Genomic DNA, 19701 nt, shown 5'->3' with positions numbered 1-19701 from the left:
CTTTTTTTCGTAAACTGTATGTTACAATTCAAAACTACTAAAAATGTGAAAAAATATTTTGACATTTACAATGAATTTATTTGCCTCACAACGTACCTAGTCACTGTATATAACGAGCGTTCAAATAAAAACGTGGTCAAGTTGGTTCTGAAAATTTGGACGTAGGGCGTAGCGTATAGCAAATGAACTTAAACGTCATCTGTCAAAGCGCTATATCGCCGCTATCAATTTGAATATTTTCGTTTTAAAAAGCGTTTAAAATGGTGTTTTCTCAAGAACAAAAAGTGTTTATCATAGAGTCCTACTTTAGAAATGGACGCAAGATTGATGGAATATGGAAGTATTCTATTGAGGAATGTTTCATAGAATTTCAAAATCAATTTCCCGGCGTTGTTGAGTACAAAATTTTTCAAAGTGCAGTTCAGCGTTGTGTTAATGTTTTTCGTGAAACGGGCAGTGTAACAAGAAAAGAAGGAAGCGGCCGACCTAAAAAGCGGACTGAAGAATTAAAAGAAAATGTCCAACAAATAATGGAAAATGCGCCAAGAACTTCTGTACGTGTTTTATCACAAATGGTGGGAGTATCAGTCGGTACCTGCCACACAGTGTTAAAAAAAGATTTGCGTTTGTTCTCCTATCGTTTAACTTGTCAGCAAGAACTTCATGAAGTTGATTTTCCGCGACGGGCTGTATTTTGTGAATGGTTTTTAAACAACTACGGTGAACTTCATAATATCACCTTTTTTTCTGATGAAGCCTGGTTTCATTTAAGTGGTTACGTAAACTCACAGAATATGAGAATGTGGTCTTCTGAAAAACCAGATAACTTTTTTGTCGAGGGCCCTCTACACGCTCAAAAAATTGGAGTTTGGTGTGCTCTCAATCGAAGGAGGATTTATGGACCTATTTTTTTTAATGGTACTCTTACTGCGCAAAGGTATAGAGAAGAAATTATCGCTCCTTTTGTTAACCAGCTGGAAGAAAACGAAATTACAAACTTTTACTTTCAACAAGATGGCGCAAGGGCACATACGGCAGGCGAGACGATGAATATGTTGAGGGAAGTTTTCCAAAATCGACTAATAAGTCTCAATGCTGAACATGAATTTCCACCGAGGTCATGTGATATTACGCCGTGTGATTTCTTTTTGTGGCCTTACCTTAAAAACACTATTTTTGAACTGCCTATTCCTGATTTAAACCATCTGCAGGCTCGACTTATAGACAAGATTCGTGAAATTAACAATACCCCGAGCATCTTAGAAAATGTCTTTAATTCTTTGAGGAACAGGTGTGAAAAGTGCTTGGAACAAGGAGGGGGACACTTTCAGCAGCTGCTTTAATTTATTGTTATAACAAGGAGGGGGACACTTTCCGCAGCTCCTTTAATTGTTTGTTATTGTTATCACGATTATTCTTTAAAATAAAGTTATATAGTCATTAACGTTATTGAAACTGACAGCTGCTATACAGCTCGTTGAGAAATGAGGTTAAGTTGGTCGCTATAAGCTACTCCCTACGTCCAATGTGTCGGAGCCAACTTCGACCACGTTTTTATTTGAACGCTTGTTATTTTGATAGCAAATATTATTTGAAGCGTCAGTATCTGCTCCCAAATGTGGTGCTTCTTCAAGACGTTATTATAGTGAGCAACTTACCATCCGCATCAGTTTTTACAATTGTACAATTACGACTCCTTTAAACGTTAAGATTAAGAAATGATTAACTGTTAAATTGATTATTAGTTAAATTGATTATTAATGATTAAAGATTATTATTTAAAATGTATGTTTCTGTTGATAATAATAAATAAACTGGAGGACTGATTCCATCATCTACAATTTCATTTATTTTTGTAGGTGGATGTAAAAATCTTTTACGTCCTAGATGTAAAGATTTTTACCTTTCATATACAAAAAACTGTTGTTTTGACACTTAATAAATATCATATAAAATAAAATTCAACTGTTAATGACACTTCTCGAAAAAAGTCATTTTTCGTCATATACTACAAAAAAAGTTTAGTGAAATCGCATTTACCGCAGTTATGTCTCTATTTGTGTGCACATCAGATTGAGCGAAACTTTCATTTTGTTAGAATGAATATAATTGTAACTATTACTGCAGAATTAAATCTGACTTTCTATTAGCGACTTTCTTACTATTATGAACATATAAAAACAATACAATAAGAACAATTCAATTTTCTCTAATATGGCAATCCAAAATAGTTTCAAACAGTTAGACGCATGCCCATTCCGATATAATGTTATATAAGGTTTAAAATTCACTGTTTCGAATCAAATGCGATTGCATCTGACTATTGGAAAACTATCAAGTGAATTTTTATTTGAACCTAATTATATTGAAATTAGTTACACCCCTATTTCATTTTTTGTAAGTTCTTCTGGCGTTGCAGTTAAAAAACTTAATTTTCAGCCCTTAATAAATAAAATAATTTGCTTATGGTAAATGCAATAAAATTATATTATTCAAAAGTATTATTGCAAAAGTTTTCGCCACCAAAAGATAATTAATACTAAAAAGGAAACATGGACCAATAAAAATGTCTTATAAGTAGTGAATTTAATATAACATATAATACACACGAAATTAAAAAAAAATAGGAGAAAAAAAAATTTCGTAAATTTTTTAGTGTTTTTTGAAAGACTGTATCTATGTGAAAAATGATAATGTCGAGATAAAAAAATAGCACTTTCAAGCTTAAGTCTCTAGTTTCAAACCTTTTGACAAAAAAATTGTTTAATCTACGATTATCGAGCAATAAAAAAAAATAGCTGGAGAAAAAAATTTGAAATTTTTTTTTTAGGACTGTCCACGCACTTAGAAAAATATTTTTTCGAACTCAATCAATGCAGAGGTCTGTTAGCTTGCTTATTCAGCTTCAATTTACTTTTTGAAAGGTCTCCGTACGACTGTTAGTTACTGAGATAACGATGGTTAAATGGAAAATTACACTTTTGTCTTTAATTACAGATATGCCAGCAACAAATTATTATGCAGTCAATCTAAAGGCGGTTTTGAAAAACTGAATAAGTTCTCTACAAGGCCTATTATGGTTTTCGAAAAAGAATTTTTTTTTTCGTCCTTTTGACATTGATTTAAGAAAAGTGCACAAAATGACATTAAGCTCTTTTGAAAAATCTAATTTACAAATATTTGTGAAAAGACTAATGTTGAGAGAAATTTTTACAGCTCAATGAACCCACAATAGTCCTGTAAATTGACAAGTTGGCCCATCGAACCACTTTTCTGTTCCAAATGATCAAAGTTTTGGAATTTTTTTTAGGGTATATCGAGGTGTATACATTGTAAAAATTTAAAGTATAATTTCTAAGCAAAATTTCCATATTTTATAAAAATTTTTTTCAGTTTCCTGTAAAAAAAATCTCTTACATTTTTTTCTTTTTTATTATTACTTGGTGTAATAGTACGAGATCTAAAGTAAAACATTCTTTATTTTCATTGTATTTCTACGAAAGAAACCGTTTGTACATTATTTTTAACGCACAGTTGATGTTTACTCGTGTACAAATTTTGACATTTTTATCTTTAGCCGATTAAGAGATAATTAAGGAAAACCATTTGGAAAGTAATAACTTGAACACACTGTATCTCGAAAACAGGGCGTCTAAGAAAAAAACTTTACATGAACTACCCCTATTATTTTTCAATGAGGAACTTGCACACAAGTTTTTTTGAAACATGAACGGGACACCCTGTATACATTTTATGAGAGAGAAGAGAGAAGAAAAACAAGAAAGTACGAATATTTTTGTAAATATAATTAAACTGCACCAATTTTTAATTGAAAAATTGCCAGTTCTTTTTATCGTATAATAGATATTATGTTTATACAAGATTAATCAATTTTAGTACAAATATTATCATAAATGAATAAAATTATCAAAATGCTTAATATCAAGTGAAAATGTGGTCAATAATTTAACTCGGTGTATTCACTTACACCAATTATACAACGCAGTTTAAATACCGGGGCCAGTCATTGAGAAATGCAGCAGGAAAATTTGACAACTATAAAATGCTTTGCTCCACTAAATTTTCATTTTTTCAGTGTCCTCTGGTTTGTATTCAACACGACTCGTGTCTCTACCAGCTTTCGACGTTGGTTAATGTTGCTTTTTGCTCGAGTTATGAAGTAACATGTAGATATAATGAATGCGCCAGCTGACATGTAAAATCGTCTTGTTTACATGCAGACTGCAGTTGGGTGTTTTTTGTTAAAAACCCACGTCTGCAGTCTATCACGTTCCCTCAAGGATTTAAGTATTTCAATGAAAATGTGAAGTGTGCTATTTTGTCGGCTGCATGTACAAAAATGCGCGGGGCGGCGAGAATAGTAATCTTTTATGGTAAATGTAGGCTTACAAATATTCAGAATATCCTTTTTCACTAAATAAGTATACAGAAAATTAAACACTCTTAAGAAATTGCTTTATCTCTCTAATAAAATTATCGGATCGAAGGAATGTTCAAGGTTGCAAGTTTGCAATGTATACTTCGAGGCTTAGTACAGGAAACCCATGAGTTTTTACCAAGTTTCCCTTCACGAACTAAATAACTTAGTATCAATTAAACTGCGAATTTAAGAGAGATGTTCCACTGTCCTACTAATGACTTCAAATGCATACACAAATCAATTTGGTCCCGTTACGTTTATTGATAATTATTATTTACTGGACGTGCTCGTAATTAAATTGCAGCCATTAAATTGAATTAATGACCCCTTATATTCCAGGCGACCTCAACAGATTCACTACTAATTGATTTGATGACTTTATTTCTTCTAGAAAACATCTTTAAGTTTATTTATTTATTTATTTATTTATTTGGTACACCATTCAACAGAAAATATCCAATTACCGAATGGGTGGGAACACAATATGTAATATAAAAAAAGAAAAATGACAGTAACAATTGGTAAAACAATTCGAAGACAAAAAAAAACTTTAAATAAATTCAAAAGCAATAAAACTTAATAAACTATTTTACATTAATTAAAACAACAGTAGTGTGAAACAGTCATATGCTTTACTGAAATAGAATAAAACACGATAACCATTATACATATACACAAGCTAAAATGAAAAATGACAAACATAAAATGAATATCAAAACAAACAAAAGTCAATTAGAATAGGTTCGTTATTGATTTCATGTTACAAGAAAAAAAAGGTAATATTATGTTGGAGGCTGTTGCAATTTTCACACATGACATAAATTGGTGATGGCAATAATAAATTAGTATTAGGCATTGCGAGGTACATAATATTCGAGTAGCGTAGATTGGCGCGAGGCACGTGGAAGTTAAAACGTTCTAAAATTTGAGGACAATCATACACATAATTAATTACTTTGTATAAAAAAACAACAGAATGCATATCTCGACGTGTCTCTAAGGACTTACAGTTAAACATGTCCAAAAGAATATTGTGGGAAAATCCAATGTTGGGATAAATTCCTTGAGTTCTGAAGTGCATATATTTTAAGAATTTTCTTTGAATGTTTTCTAAGTTATTTTTATAGACTGCATACTGAGGATACCAAACTATTGAAGCATATTCCAAGCGAGATCTTACAAAACAATTATATAATTTTACTATTGTAGAAGGATCAGCGAAATCTCTACAATTTCTGATCACAAACCCAAGGCTTCTATAAGATGATGAAGAGACATTGCGTATGTGTTCTGAAAGATAATTTTTGATGAAACGTTACTCCCAAATCTTTTATATAATTGGGACGAGTAAGAGAGTGATTGTTAATCCTATAATCATAGATTACGGGATAAGTCATTCTAGAGAAGGACATTATGTTACATTTACTTACGTTAAGGGGAAGACAGTTTTCTGTACACCATGTATTCACTGATGTTAAAGCATTTTGTAAGTTTTAACAATCATTTAAACTATCAATCTTAACAAATATCTTCATATCATCAGCGTAAAGTAAGAAATTAACATCCAAATAATTATTAATATTATTCAAAAAAATATTGAACATTAGGGGTCCTAAAATGGAACCTTGGGGAACTCCAGACAATACATTTATGAGTTCAGATTTAAATCCCCTATATTGTACATACTGTACCCTGCGAATCAAGTACGATTTAAACAAATTCAACAGTCTTGTAGAGACACCACATAGACCAGGGGTCGGCAAGTAATTTTAGGTGGGGTCCGGATACATTTGAAAATTTTTAACGAGGTCCAGAAAAATAATTCATATTTCTTATTTTTTTATTTTAATTTTGACTCAAATTTAATCTGCTGAAAACATTTTTTAAATAATTTATTTGAGTAATTTATACTTCCAAAAAATTTTTGGCGGTCCAGTATTTTACCTTCTGCGGTCCGGACCTGCACCGCGGTCCGCCAGTTGCCGACCCTTGACATAGACGTTTCCAACAGAATACTATGATCTAACCTGTCGAACGCTTTAGAAAAATCTGTGTATATATAACGTCGACTTGACCGTGATTGTCCAAAGTTCTAGAGATATGTATAATCTGTAATACACACAAGGTTTGTTGTAGTCGATCTATCTCTCATAAAACCATACTGATTAATATCTATAATTTGTTTAACGTGCTCATATAAATGATTATGTAAAATGATTTCTAATATTTTGTTAAAATTACATATAATTGTAATAGCACGGTAGTTGTCCATATATTCAAATATTACATTTTTCCCTTTTCTAACAATATTATTGACTGTTTATACGAAATTAGAAGTATAATAAACAACTTTCGAGATACAGTTCACTATTTTAGATGTTCAAAAAAATGTTCCTGTTATAAATTAATAAATATGAATTTCCTTGTATATTTAAGAGATTACCTATATCCAATTTAATAAGAAATTATATCCACAATTTAAAATATCAATGCCTCTTAATGCCGTTTTATCCAATTGGAACAGAAACGACGGTATCTTTATCCAGCTTAAAGAAGTATTAGTTCTACGAAGCATCCAGTGACGGCAGTGTGCCGATTATTTTTTTATCGCGTTTTGCGTATTTTCTCTCCATTCATGAAATACTGTCACGGTCAACAAACTGCCTACGATAATACCCATTAATGCGTAAACTATGGACTGTTGATCGTTTCTCGTCGTTACAGAAGGTACTCGGTAAACATAATTGGAATTTATTGGTCAGTCTATACATTCGAATTTAAACAAACCCAGCCAAATCATTGAGTTACGCCAGAAAAACTCTGCACTTTAATAAATTTTACTAAATTATGTCCGCGTGGCGTGGGATCTGTTGTGCGGCTAAAATGTTAGACGAAGGGGCTCCTTTTTCGCTAAAATATTCTGTTGGCTATCATATATTTAGTCCAATCAATAGGTATATAGAAGAGCTTACAAAAAATACCATCTGGAAACAAAAAATATGGTGATATAGGAAAACAAATTCTAAGAAAGATAGTGGTTTTTTCCTGTGGCGCATAAACGGCGAAGTTAACCTAAAAAATTCATAAAAGTCAAAAAAAAAAAAGGTTTTTCGCTAATAAAAAAAAACTTGAACTCCAATCGAAAAAAGTTAAATGAGAAAGTTGTAGCCATTAAAAAAACCTATCGATTCGTATTTTTAAATATATCGATACTTTTCGAGATATATCGAAAAAACTATCAAAAATCGACTTTTTCTGTTTTTGCTGTATCTCTTGCAAATTAAGGTTTTGAAACTTGTTACTTGTTTGTAAATGTAGCCCTCGGCAAGTAAAAAATGTGCCTTTTTTAAAATTAAAAAATATTAAAAATTTTTCGAGTTATATCGATTTTTCGAAAAAAAAGGTCATCTCGAAAATCGGCTCTTCTTGCTCGACGGATAGTCGTAGAGAAACGAATCAGGGCTCATTTCTTGCCTTAAGAGTTGTGCTTTCATGGTAAGAAAGAGTGATAAGGATTTTATTCATTTCGAGTGTCCATAAATGACTGAAAAAAGTAAAAATTTTTTGGTCGCGTTTTTCTTGAATATCTTTTCGTTTTTTCGATTTTTCAAAAAATCGATATAAGTAACTCGAAAAATTTTTAATATTTTTTAATTAAAAAAAGACACTTGTTTGCTTTCCGAGGGCTACATTTACAACAAGTTACAAATTTCAAAACCTTAAGTTGCAAGAGATAAAGCAATAACAAAAAAGTCGATTTTTGACGGTTTTTTCGATATATCTCGAAAAGTAATACAGCAATCGATATATTCAAAAATACGAGTCGATATGTTTTTTTAATAGCTACAACTTTCTTATTTAACTTTTTTCGATTGGAATTCAAGTTTTTTTTTAATAGCGAAAAACCGTTTTTTCGACTTTTATGAATTTTTTAGGTTAACTTCGCTCCGAAAAACATTATTTTTCTTAGAATTTTTAACCTAAATTATGACAAAGTATCTAATATTGTCGTTTTAGTAACAATTGCTTCTAAATTTACTAAAAATTGTATAGTTTTCATTAGACATTCTAGTAAAAAAATGTGCCAATCAAACATTTTAATTTTTCATCATAAAATTTGAATTTTTCAACTTTGTTGACGAATACCTTCATTGAAAACTATTGATAATATAGAAAACTACTGATAATATTAAATTAATTAAGATAACAAAATGAAATATAACCTTTTACTGAAAAGAAACCTAAAATCTCGTGGGTGGAATTGAGCCATCAAAACAAGATCGTGCTTGTACGCTTGGACGTTGGGACAGAGATTTCTGTTCCGTGTCTCGACTCGCGGGCACCTGCAACGGACTCCGTGTAAGCCACAAATAAGTTATTCGGACAATTACACGGGAATGTGGCTATGTTTTGTCTAGTCCCGGTTGGACGAACAACACACTTAATGGCATTATTTACCAGTAAATATGTAAGCGTTAACATGGCGGCGTAGGTGTGCGATATTAGTACCCCGGAGAACGAACACGGGACTATCGGACATGAGAAAATACATATCCGACTACTAAAGCTAGCGAGGTACCAGCCGAGTCAGAAGAGATAGAAGCCGATATGATTTTTTTATACCTTGGCTTTACAAGCGTTGCTATCACGGCGTAGGATGTTAGACACGATACGCGTGTTGGCCTCAGATATCTAACTGCACATTTTTTAGTTATGTTAGCCATAATGCATACATTTAATCAGTCCTGGTATAAACTGGACGACTAAACGTAATAAGTATAATAGTACTGCTAGATATTACCTTTGTACTGTATAGTAAAAAATGAAAGTATAATTTCTAAACAAGATTCCTACATTCTGCAAATTTTTTATCGAAAAAATGTATTTTACTGGATATATAGTAAAAAAAAAACTACAAAATAATTTGTTCAGCTAGTTTAATAAGTAACAGAATTATACTATTTAATTATGTATCTTTTCAAGAGTTGATTTTAGGCGAAAATCGAAGAGGAAAAAAATGTTTGTAAAATTAAATTTTTTACAAAATATGACTATGTAGTTACAAATCGAATAAATCGTTATTATTATTGTAAAAATCGAAAAAATCGCCAAAAATGGGGTTAAAAAACATTACTTTTCAAGGAATTTTTTTGGGGTCTTTAAATTGGGTTTAGGACCTTCATACTTGGCTCAAGAAAACTTCATATTATGTAGAATCATCACACCAAATTTCATCAAAATCGGTTGGATAGATTTTACATAATTTTGCAATCCAAATATTGAAAAAAAATTTGCAAATTTTCTAAATTTTATACAGCGAAAACCAAGGCCCTTAGATACTTGAAAATTTAATCACATATAGAAGGGCTCTCAAGCTTTCAAACGCTCTTTGAAAAATTCGAATCCGTCAATTAGGAGAGCTCTGGCGCTTGTTTAAACATTAGTCGAATTTTGTACTTATAAACAATTAGAATAACTTTGTGGATATTCAACTAAATCAAATGTTTTAAAATAGGTTTTAAAAGTTCTGGAAAGACGTTTCTTTAAAAAAAACGGATCTATTGGTCGATTAATTACGTAGTTATAGCCGATCAATGTTAACCGTCATTTACAGTAAATGTACTGAAACATCTGGGCTGTTTTTCGAAAAATACCTTTGGTATTCCGAGTACTTACCAGATCTAAGTTTGCAATACTTTTCTTCATTGGCAACCTATTTTATAACGTGTTTAAAGTTATTTATACAAGCGAGAAATTCAAGAAAATCGTAGGGGTGGTGGTGGTGGGGGAAGCAGAGCGGGGCGAGTTTAAAACCGTGACGCGCTTAAAAATTTTTAATATCTCAGCTAGAGGTCCAATTTTTATGATCTTTTTTAAATTGATGTCTCGCGATTTAAAAAAAAAAACAATTAGCGTATTTTCAAATGCATTTGTCTTTAAATTGCCTTTAATTATCAACTTTATTTTTTTATTGTATCAAAGCCAAGTGCATAAACTTATATACTGTTTATCAAAGATCAAAAACAAATTTATTTAAATATTCTAAAATTGTTTAAACAACAATTATTTTCAAAATATGTCGAAAATTAGTAATATATTAATTAATTATTAATTTAATCATCATTTCTTTTGTGATTAAAGTATAATTCAAATATTATTTACTGTTTAAAATATAAGCAAATGAGAAATTAACTCATTATATTACAAAAATACAAAATTATAGTACAAAAATTCGACCAATGTTTAAACAAGCGCCAGAGCTCTCCTAATTGACGGATTCGAATTTTTCAAAAAGCGTTTGAAAGCTTGAGAGCCCTTCTATATGTGATTAAATTTTCAAGTATCTAAGGGCCTTGGTTTTTGCTGTGCAAAATTTTGAAAATTTGCAATTTTTTTTTCAAAATCTGGATTGCAAAATTATTATGCAAAATCTATCGAACCGATTTTGATGAAATTTGGTGTGATGATTCTACATAACATGAAGTTTTCTTGAGCCAAGTATGAAGGTCCTATACCCAATTTAAAGACCCCAAAAAAATTCCCTAAAAAGTAATGTTTTTTAACCCCATTTTTGGCGATTTTTTCGATTTTTACAATAATAATCATGATTCATTCGATTTGTAACTAGTCATATTTTGTAAAAAATTTAATTACAAACATTTTTTTCCTCTTCCATTTTCGCCTAAAATCAACTCTTGAAAAGATACATAATTAAATAGGAAGAAAAATATGACATTTTTCGAATTTTTTTAACATATTGTGCCGCCAAAAGTTAAGCCCACGTTTTTTTTATGCGCATAGAAAAATTTTCATTTCTAGTGATATTTGAAAGCCAAAAACCCAAAAATCTCCGTGGATATACGATTCACCCAAACCAAAACAGATACCGCCTTGTCTATATAATTTTCAGTACTAATTTAAATTTTTGGCGGAGGTGCCGGGTTTATTTGTGATAAAACTAAAGAAGTGACTTATTTCATCATTTTGATATTTCCATAGCATACGACTATATCAATTCTTTTAATATGGGCGTTTACGCCTGCTAAATCTGTAAAAATGCTCATAAAACGCAAAACTGCCGCATATAAATAATTTGCCTGCCTTCATTTTTATTAGTACACATTTATGATTTGTCTGTTAACACAGATCTGTGTGTTATTATTCTGTTTACGTTCCCCACAACAAATTCCATCATTTTTATTGCAACCGCTGTGATTCGCACAGCATAAAATTACCACAATAGGTTCATTAAACTACCGAATTCCCTTATTATAATATAATTGCGTCCCATTAATAAATCCAATCTTTTTTTATCTACAAGTTTATCTCACATTCTACGGTAACTGTAGCCGAAAATTTCTATTGGTGATTTATGTATTTACACGTAGCTAGTTTTGAACTTCACTATAATATTTTTATAATAAATTCCTTGGATAGCAAGTCAGACGTAAGTTATGTACACATGGATGTGGGAAAATAAACCAATAAAAAATTAATAAAACATACATCATACATTTTTGTGGAGCAACCAGGTGGATAAATTTGACTCATATGATGCTGTTCCAGATAGAAATTCTGTGTACATTTGGATAAATGGGAATCAGAATCCCTAATTGTAAATGGATGTTAAAAACTGATATGAACATTTTTATCAAGTTTTTTTAATGGCGATTTTTTCATCTTCTTTCGTCGTTTTTTCGATGAAAATGTTTTTCGTCGTTTTTTTCATTTTACCTCAAGTACTTCATAGCTAGTAGAGATCTAAAATTTAGAGAACATTTTGGAAGATTTGAACTTTTGATAAATATCTCGGATATAAAGTTTCTAGCTATTACATACATTTGCCAATATAAAATATTGATTTTCTCGGATTGTTCACCGGCACGCCAGGCTGACAGGGTAGGCATCCGGGTGCCACTAGATACGTATCGAATAAGTTGATCGATGCGAAGCTTCAAATCAGAGGCAGACAAGTACATGTTATTGTACAACAATTGAGATTCTCGTAATGTCCGCCATACAACAGGATGCGAAATATTTACTTGTTGTGCGATATTTCTAGTGCTACGATGCGGAACATCTTCGACGAGATCTAAAATCATTTCCTAGACATTTAAGATTCTTATAGGTCGCCCTGGGTCACCGTCGCGACCTCGACGCGGTTGTATTTCACGGTGTTCAAAACTCTTTGCGCTACATCAACAAAAATGTTCGCGGTGAGAGGGCACGTCGTTCAGGATATCTTGCACGGTACACTTGACAAGCTCTGTGGCCATTTTCGTTTGTTTCGCCATAAATTATGAGCATATTATAATATTCGCGATTGCTAAATAAATGCGCCGTTGTCAAAAGAAAACTTGAAAATACGGCTACGAGCTATGTAGTCTCGAAAAATAGCACAGCAATCACTACAACAATGTATTACAAACTGACTTTCGAATACAGTCCGGCTTCATAAGAAACCTACAAACTCGTAAAAAGTGTTACAAAAGTACTCGCAGCGATAAAATATATGTATTTCAGTAGTTCCAAAACAGTTTTAATTAACTTTTTTCTCTATGACCTTAAACTTCTGATGCAAGTTTGTGACATCAGTTAACTTAGTTTTTGCTCCTTTTTCATATCTTTAAATTTTTGACATAAGTTCATTAACACCCTGTATTCTCATAATGTAAGGAGAACAGTTATAAGAAGGTAACGTTTGTGTCACTTTTTGTTTGAATAAAATTATATAAAAGAGAATTCGGCCTACAGCCAACCCTGTTCCACATTGCAGCCGCCCTGATAGTCCGGTCAAATTAGTCAATAAATAGTGGTCAAATAACGAAAATTCCGACAGAGCTAAATTTTGGTGGAGATCTTGGGTACACCATTAGAAACAAGGTGTCAAAAGTCCCCATCGATCCCATGTATGCTAAAAAAGTTATTCGGGGTCAAAGGTCAAAATTTGAGGTTTTTTGGATTTTTTTCGAAAACGGTAAGTTTTATCAAAAAAAGTAGTTCTGACAAAAATTATAGATCTTAAAATTATCTACAAAAATTGTCCTTATACTTTTTTTTTCTAAGGATCACCATTCCTGAGATATCGCGATTCTAATAGTTGAAGGAGTCACGTTCTACATGATATGTACATATATGCCACGTATATACATAGTCAGGCACTTAATCTAAGTAAAAAATGCCTATTTGTGTCTCTTATATGTATAAACTATACTATTCTGAGATTAGACACTTAAAAGAAACTCAGTCCCATAGTCAATCCTTTCTATCCGCATGGCCTTGAATAACATCTGGCTACTCTGTTTTAAAAACTTTTGTAAAAAATACACGAAACAAGAAACAAGTACAACTATATTGTTTTCCTGCAACATCGGCTTCTGCTAATCAACACTTGTATCGAGTATACTATCAAGTTCAGACATGGCTAGGCAATCAACTGAACCCAGAAGACTGGGGTTGGAAATAAACAGATAATACTTTGGAACCGATTCAAAATTTACTCCTACCTGCTCCGGAAAAATTCCTAAACACTATTTTTTGCAATTGCAAAAAAGGTTGTAGTGCTAAATGTGGCTGTAGAAGAGTANAGTTTTTGCTCCTTTTTCATATCTTTAAATTTTTGACATAAGTTCATTAACACCCTGTATTCTCATAATGTAAAGAGAACAGTTATAAGAAGGTTACGTTTGTGTCACTTTTTGTTTGAATAAAATTATATAAAAGAGAATTCGGCCTACAGCCAACCCTGTTCCACATTGCAGCCGCCCTGATAGTCCGGTCAAATTAGTCAATAAATAGTGGTCAAATAACGAAAATTCCGACAGAGCTAAATTTTGGTGGAGATCTTGGGTACACCATTAGAAACAAGGTGTCAAAAGTCCCCATCGATCCCATGTATGCTAAAAAAGTTATTCGGGGTCAAAGGTCAAAATTTGAGGTTTTTTGGATTTTTTTCGAAAACGGTAAGTTTTATCAAAAAAAGTAGTTCTGACAAAAATTATAGATCTTAAAATTATCTACAAAAATTGTCCTTATACTTTTTTTTTCTAAGGATCACCATTCCTGAGAAATCGCGATTCTAACTATGATATTTCCGATCTCTATAGTAATTATGTATTAATAGATTCGATTCTAATTAATTAAGAGAGGAAAGCATATTTTAGTTTTCCTACTAAAATTGTGCAACTTAAATCATAACTTTTAATAGAAAAATGGAAAATAGAAACGTACTACATTTATTCGGAAAACTAACTGGAAAATCTAGGTTACTCCGAAGACATTCACGTCCGACAGCTGGAAAATTACGACCGTTCACGAGATACTTAATAGAAATCAGAGCTGCGATACATTAACATTTTATTACATTTCTGTCCGGGTGAGAATTTACGGACGACCCATGGCCGTCAACCAAATTCCCGCCGACATATTTTATCGCTATCTCTCTACGGCACTCATTAAATTAACCCCTTACTAATCCTACGCACCTCGGAGGCAAGGAATCCCAACTTCCCAGTCTGGAACTTCATTAACGGCGTACCTATCTTATCGTTTGTCGTCCGGGTGTAATAAATACACGTGTAACCCCTTGTAATGCCCCGAATCGACACGGACCACCGTCAAACTCCTCTACGTGGACGGGTGTGAGACAATCCACCCAATCACGGACGTCGCGTCGGCAGAGGCTTAACTGATTAGTCTATCGGTTTCAGTTGATCTGATATGCACTGACAAAAATTGTGAAAATTTACAAAGACTTTTAATATGTCTTAAGTGTCCTGACAAGGGTGTAAGTCATTTTTATTTTTCCAGGGATAGCGGCCATATATAACATTCTTTCACGAGAAAACAGAAAACTCTTTTTGTACGGTAACATTTTTTATTTTTGGGAAATCATAAGATGAGACAAATTTACTGAAACGTACGTAATTTTAATGAATCTGTGAAGGTATATGTGGAAGAATTTTATTTGCGGCCAAGCAAAATGTAAAAAAATAAAAATAATATTTGCAGATTTATACCGAATGAAGTGGATTATAAAAACGTTACCTAATGTGGCGTCAAAATAAACTTAGCAAAAGAAATTAAGGGAGCAAAAAAAAATTCTAAATTTTATTAGTGATTTTTTAAAAGGCTGTAACTTCGTGAATAATCGAGAAAATAAAAAAAGCATCTTGAAGCTTCAAGATTTTAGTTTTGAAATCTTGATATGAAAAATTTTTTTGAGCATCAGTATCGGCTGTTGCGTGAAAAGTCACCTTTTTGTTTGATCATCGATATCTCATGAACTAATGATCGTACAGCGAACGGAAGGAAGGTTTTGGAAATTTGAATCAATCCTCTTCAAGGGCCTTTTGTCATCTTTGAGAAAAAAACTATTTTATACTGAGTATTAATTTGAAAAACTGCAAAAAAATGACTTTTTCTGCTGTTTTGGAAAATCAACGACAACTTCGCGAATATTGCGAAAAGTACAAATGTTTGCAGGTTTCTTCTTAGCTCAATATATTGCCCATGAGGACTGTAAATTTTGAAATCGATCGGTCCAACCATTTTCCTTTCCTAAATCGTCAAGTTTAGTATAAAAAATTACAGGAGCAGCTTTATTGCTCCTTAAGCATCATTTAATCATGATTAACATGAATTTTTTTTTTGTTTTATTTTCCTAAGAATTTCTCGTTAAATACTCATTAAATATATAAAAAAAAATTCAAAATTTTGAAAAAAAAAATTCAATTCTGGAATAAAATCAAGTTTTTCAAAATTTGTTTGCGTTATCATTTTTACAATAATTATACATTGCATATTTCAAATGTCCAAATATTGAAATTTAAAAAAAACTTTTCTGATTTCAAAAAATTATATTGAACCATTTTCTGTTCAGTTTTGATGCGATTTTTTTTCGCATGCCGTATTTCATCGAGTTAAAATTTATTGCATTAATTTAAGTTGATCCCCTATAGTCTGTTTGGAAATGAAAGAGAGTAATAAAACCCCGAAATAAGAACCGGCCATGGGCGTGGTAATATTTCGTTTCAGGTAATTATCGGGTAACACTAATGCTAACAGGTAATGGGTGTACATTAGTATATTTTACTGGATACATCATAGGGCAGGAGCCAGTGTATTGTGACAGATCAATCCAGTCTTAGAGCTGAATATACGAAGACGTGCTAGTGCAGTAGAGTAAAATTCGACTTGTGTTTAGTGACTATTGTGCCAGTGGATATAATATTGTTTGGGTAAAATGTCGAGCTTATCAGATTACGTACCTGCTAAACGCGTGAAAAGATGTGCGCTGTCTCAGAATGAGAAGATTATTATATTAAATGTATTTAATGCATTGAAACACCAAAATCCTACCAACAGTGTTGACGACATCGTGGAAAAGTGTTCCAAAATGACAGGGATTGGAAAATCGACTATCTACAGACTTTTAAAGGAAACAAAAAATGAACAAGATACTGTAAATCCCCCAAAATCATCTACAGGGAGGTCAAAAGTCGTTATAGATGATTTCTTCAAAAATGTCATTCGCAGAAAAGTACACTCATTTTATTTTAAAAAAGAAATACCAACGCTAAACAAAATTTTAAGTGAACTTTCAGAGGACAACGATTTGCCAAAAATCAGTAGAAGCAAATTATGGGCCGTCTTACGAGAGTTGAATTTTTGCTGGGAAAAGCAGAACAGGAAGTCAGTTCTTATCGATAAAGATGAAATTATTTGTTGGCGAAGATCCTACTTAAGATCAATTAGAAAATTCCGTGACGAAGGGAGGAATATTTATTATCTAGACGAAACTTGGGTCAACGAGGGATATACTGTAACAAAAGTATGGCAAGATAAAAATGTAAAAAGTTTTCGACAAGCATTTTTGGATGGACTTTCAACAGGGTTCAAGGCACCTTCAGGTAAAGGGCGAAGATTAATAGTGACACATATAGGTAGTGCCAGTGGTTTTGTAGATGGCGGTTTACTTTTATTTGAATCTAAAAATACAGGTGACTATCACGAAGACATGAACGCAGATGTTTTCGAAGAGTATTTTACACAGATGTTGGATCTTATTCCTCCGGGGTCTGTAATTGTCATGGATAATGCCAGTTACCATTCACGGCAGACCGAGCGGACGCCTACGACTGCTTGGAGGAAAGCCGATATAATTCAATGGTTATCCGGAAAAAACATTTCTTTTGAAACAAATATGGTGAAAAAGGAACTTTTGACACTTGTCAATCTTAATAAAGATCAGAAAAAATATGTTATCGATGAAATGGCAACAAATCGCCAAATAACGGTACTACGGTTACCACCTTATCACTGTGAACTTAACCCAATCGAATTAGTCTGGGCGCAGGTAAAAGGAGATGTAGCGCGAAATAATACGACGTTTAAATTAAGTGACGTGAAAATTTTGTTAAAAAATTCCTTGGAACGAGTAACTGCAGATAACTGGCAAAGATGTATACATCATGTACAAAAAGAAGAGGAGAAAATGTGGGAACTCGATAATTTAATTGACGTTACTGTGGAACCTATCGTTATCAATCTAGGAGACGAAGATAATTCATCAGAATATTCAGAGGATGAATTTTAATATACCTACTTTTTTATTTTCTTTATTGTACATTTATACAACACTACATTTACTCACCATAATTTGAATTTTCAAAATACATATATTTTTGTGTGGAATAAAAGTCTATTCATTAAATTTAAATAAATATTTTGATAATAATATTGAATAATTTTATTTGAATTACTAAAAACCCTCTTAACCCGGTTATGATGCTTAAAGTAGCCTCATGTTTTGAAATGCTGTTTTTATATTGTTTACTTATAAGAGAAATGGACCGAGAAATTGAAGCGGCATAGACAAAGACGGATTGTCGTGGATTAAATTTTAGCTACCTGCTACAATTTAGTACAACCCAGTCACACAAAGTTTTTTTAAAAGTACACCTCATCTATACCGATAATACATAATATAAAAATATTGAATATAAGCACCAGTACTACATTTATTTACGATTTGCATACATAATAAGCTTTTATTACTCTCTTTCATTTCTAAACAGACTATAACTCAATCTTCATGCACTTTTTTACATATATCGTTATTTGATTTATTGATTCTTTGTTCAAAAGTACTCAAGCCTTTAAAAAATCACCAATTTTTTTCATTACAAAAATGATAATCTTAAATTTTATTCACATTTTTTTTTCAATATTTAATAAACATTCAATGTTAAATTGTGAAACAAATGAAGCAAAAAAAAATAGAAAAGCTTTTTCCAAATTTTTATTTTTTTTTGACATTTGGTGAGTATTTAACGCGAAATTGTGAGAGAAATAACGTTTTTTTTTTCATCTTAAGCATGATTAATTGATGTTTAAGGAGCAATACACCTGCTCCTTTAAAATTTTCATCTCGGTATTTCAAAACTAGATTCTTTAAGCTTCAAGATGCTTTTTTTTCTCGACGACCATTATCAGCGATACAAGTTACAGCCTTCCAAAAATCACTAAAAAAATTTGGAAATATTTTTGCCCCCTTAATTTTTTGCCGAGTGTATAATGTATAATTTTACGTAAAATTTCTATGAGTGTAGTCCGTTTCGGAATAACTAGAGAAAGACTTACCGCAATGAGGGCTGGAAAACAGTGTGCAATTCGCATAGTAGCCAGTGCTGGCGAGGGTAGATTTCGAGGGGTAAGGGCAACACCAACCCTCGCACCTCGGCTGTCCTTTACTGCGCCCTAATCTTAGGGATACTGATACGACCACATGGCATCGACCAGCAGAACCACCATATTGTGTGTCCTCCTCAAATCTGTAGCTGGCCTGCACCGGTCAAACCCTGAAACAAGAAGAAAACTCGTAGGAATCTTCGGAGCACTTCAATCAACTGGCGCAAGAAAAATGTCTGAATTGTACTAGAGCGGAAAGATTACTGGGGGGATGTTTCGATATTACCGAAATGTAACTGTAAGGATATCGATATCAGATCTGTGTTACGAGTATAAAAGGCTTAGATATGCAAGCGCCACTACGGAAACCCCCGTCTAGCGTTAAGTTTATCTAGACAAACAAGAAGAATATCATCAATGGAGACAAGCGGATTCATCGCAATGAATCACATTGAAAATCCTTATCTTCGGTTCACGATTGACCGGTTTCATTTGAATAGCGTGAACTGGCGGTGCCACAGCAATAAATACACATTTTTCGCGACGTTACGTCTAGACGCAACGAATGG

At 32.4% G+C, this 19701-nt stretch overlaps 1 protein-coding gene across 1 annotated transcript in view; it reads right to left on the bottom strand.

Moving 5' to 3' along the window:
* The window catches only part of LOC108911392, a 32914-nt gene extending 13713 nt beyond the window's left edge, over positions 1-19201 (bottom strand). The window contains exon 1 of the mRNA XM_023454922.1: positions 19085-19201. Within this exon, the coding sequence (XP_023310690.1) occupies positions 19085-19120 (36 nt within the window). The 5' untranslated portion in view covers positions 19121-19201. The remainder of the gene's footprint in view (positions 1-19084) is intronic.
* Positions 19202-19701: the final 500 nt, after the last annotated feature.

Source organism: Anoplophora glabripennis, unplaced genomic scaffold (assembly GCF_000390285.2).
Source record: "Anoplophora glabripennis isolate ALB-LARVAE unplaced genomic scaffold, Agla_2.0 scaffold470, whole genome shotgun sequence".
Taxonomy (NCBI): domain Eukaryota; kingdom Metazoa; phylum Arthropoda; class Insecta; order Coleoptera; family Cerambycidae; genus Anoplophora; species Anoplophora glabripennis.
Note: the sequence above shows the minus strand (reverse complement) of the source record. Positions and strands in the feature narration are given on the sequence as shown.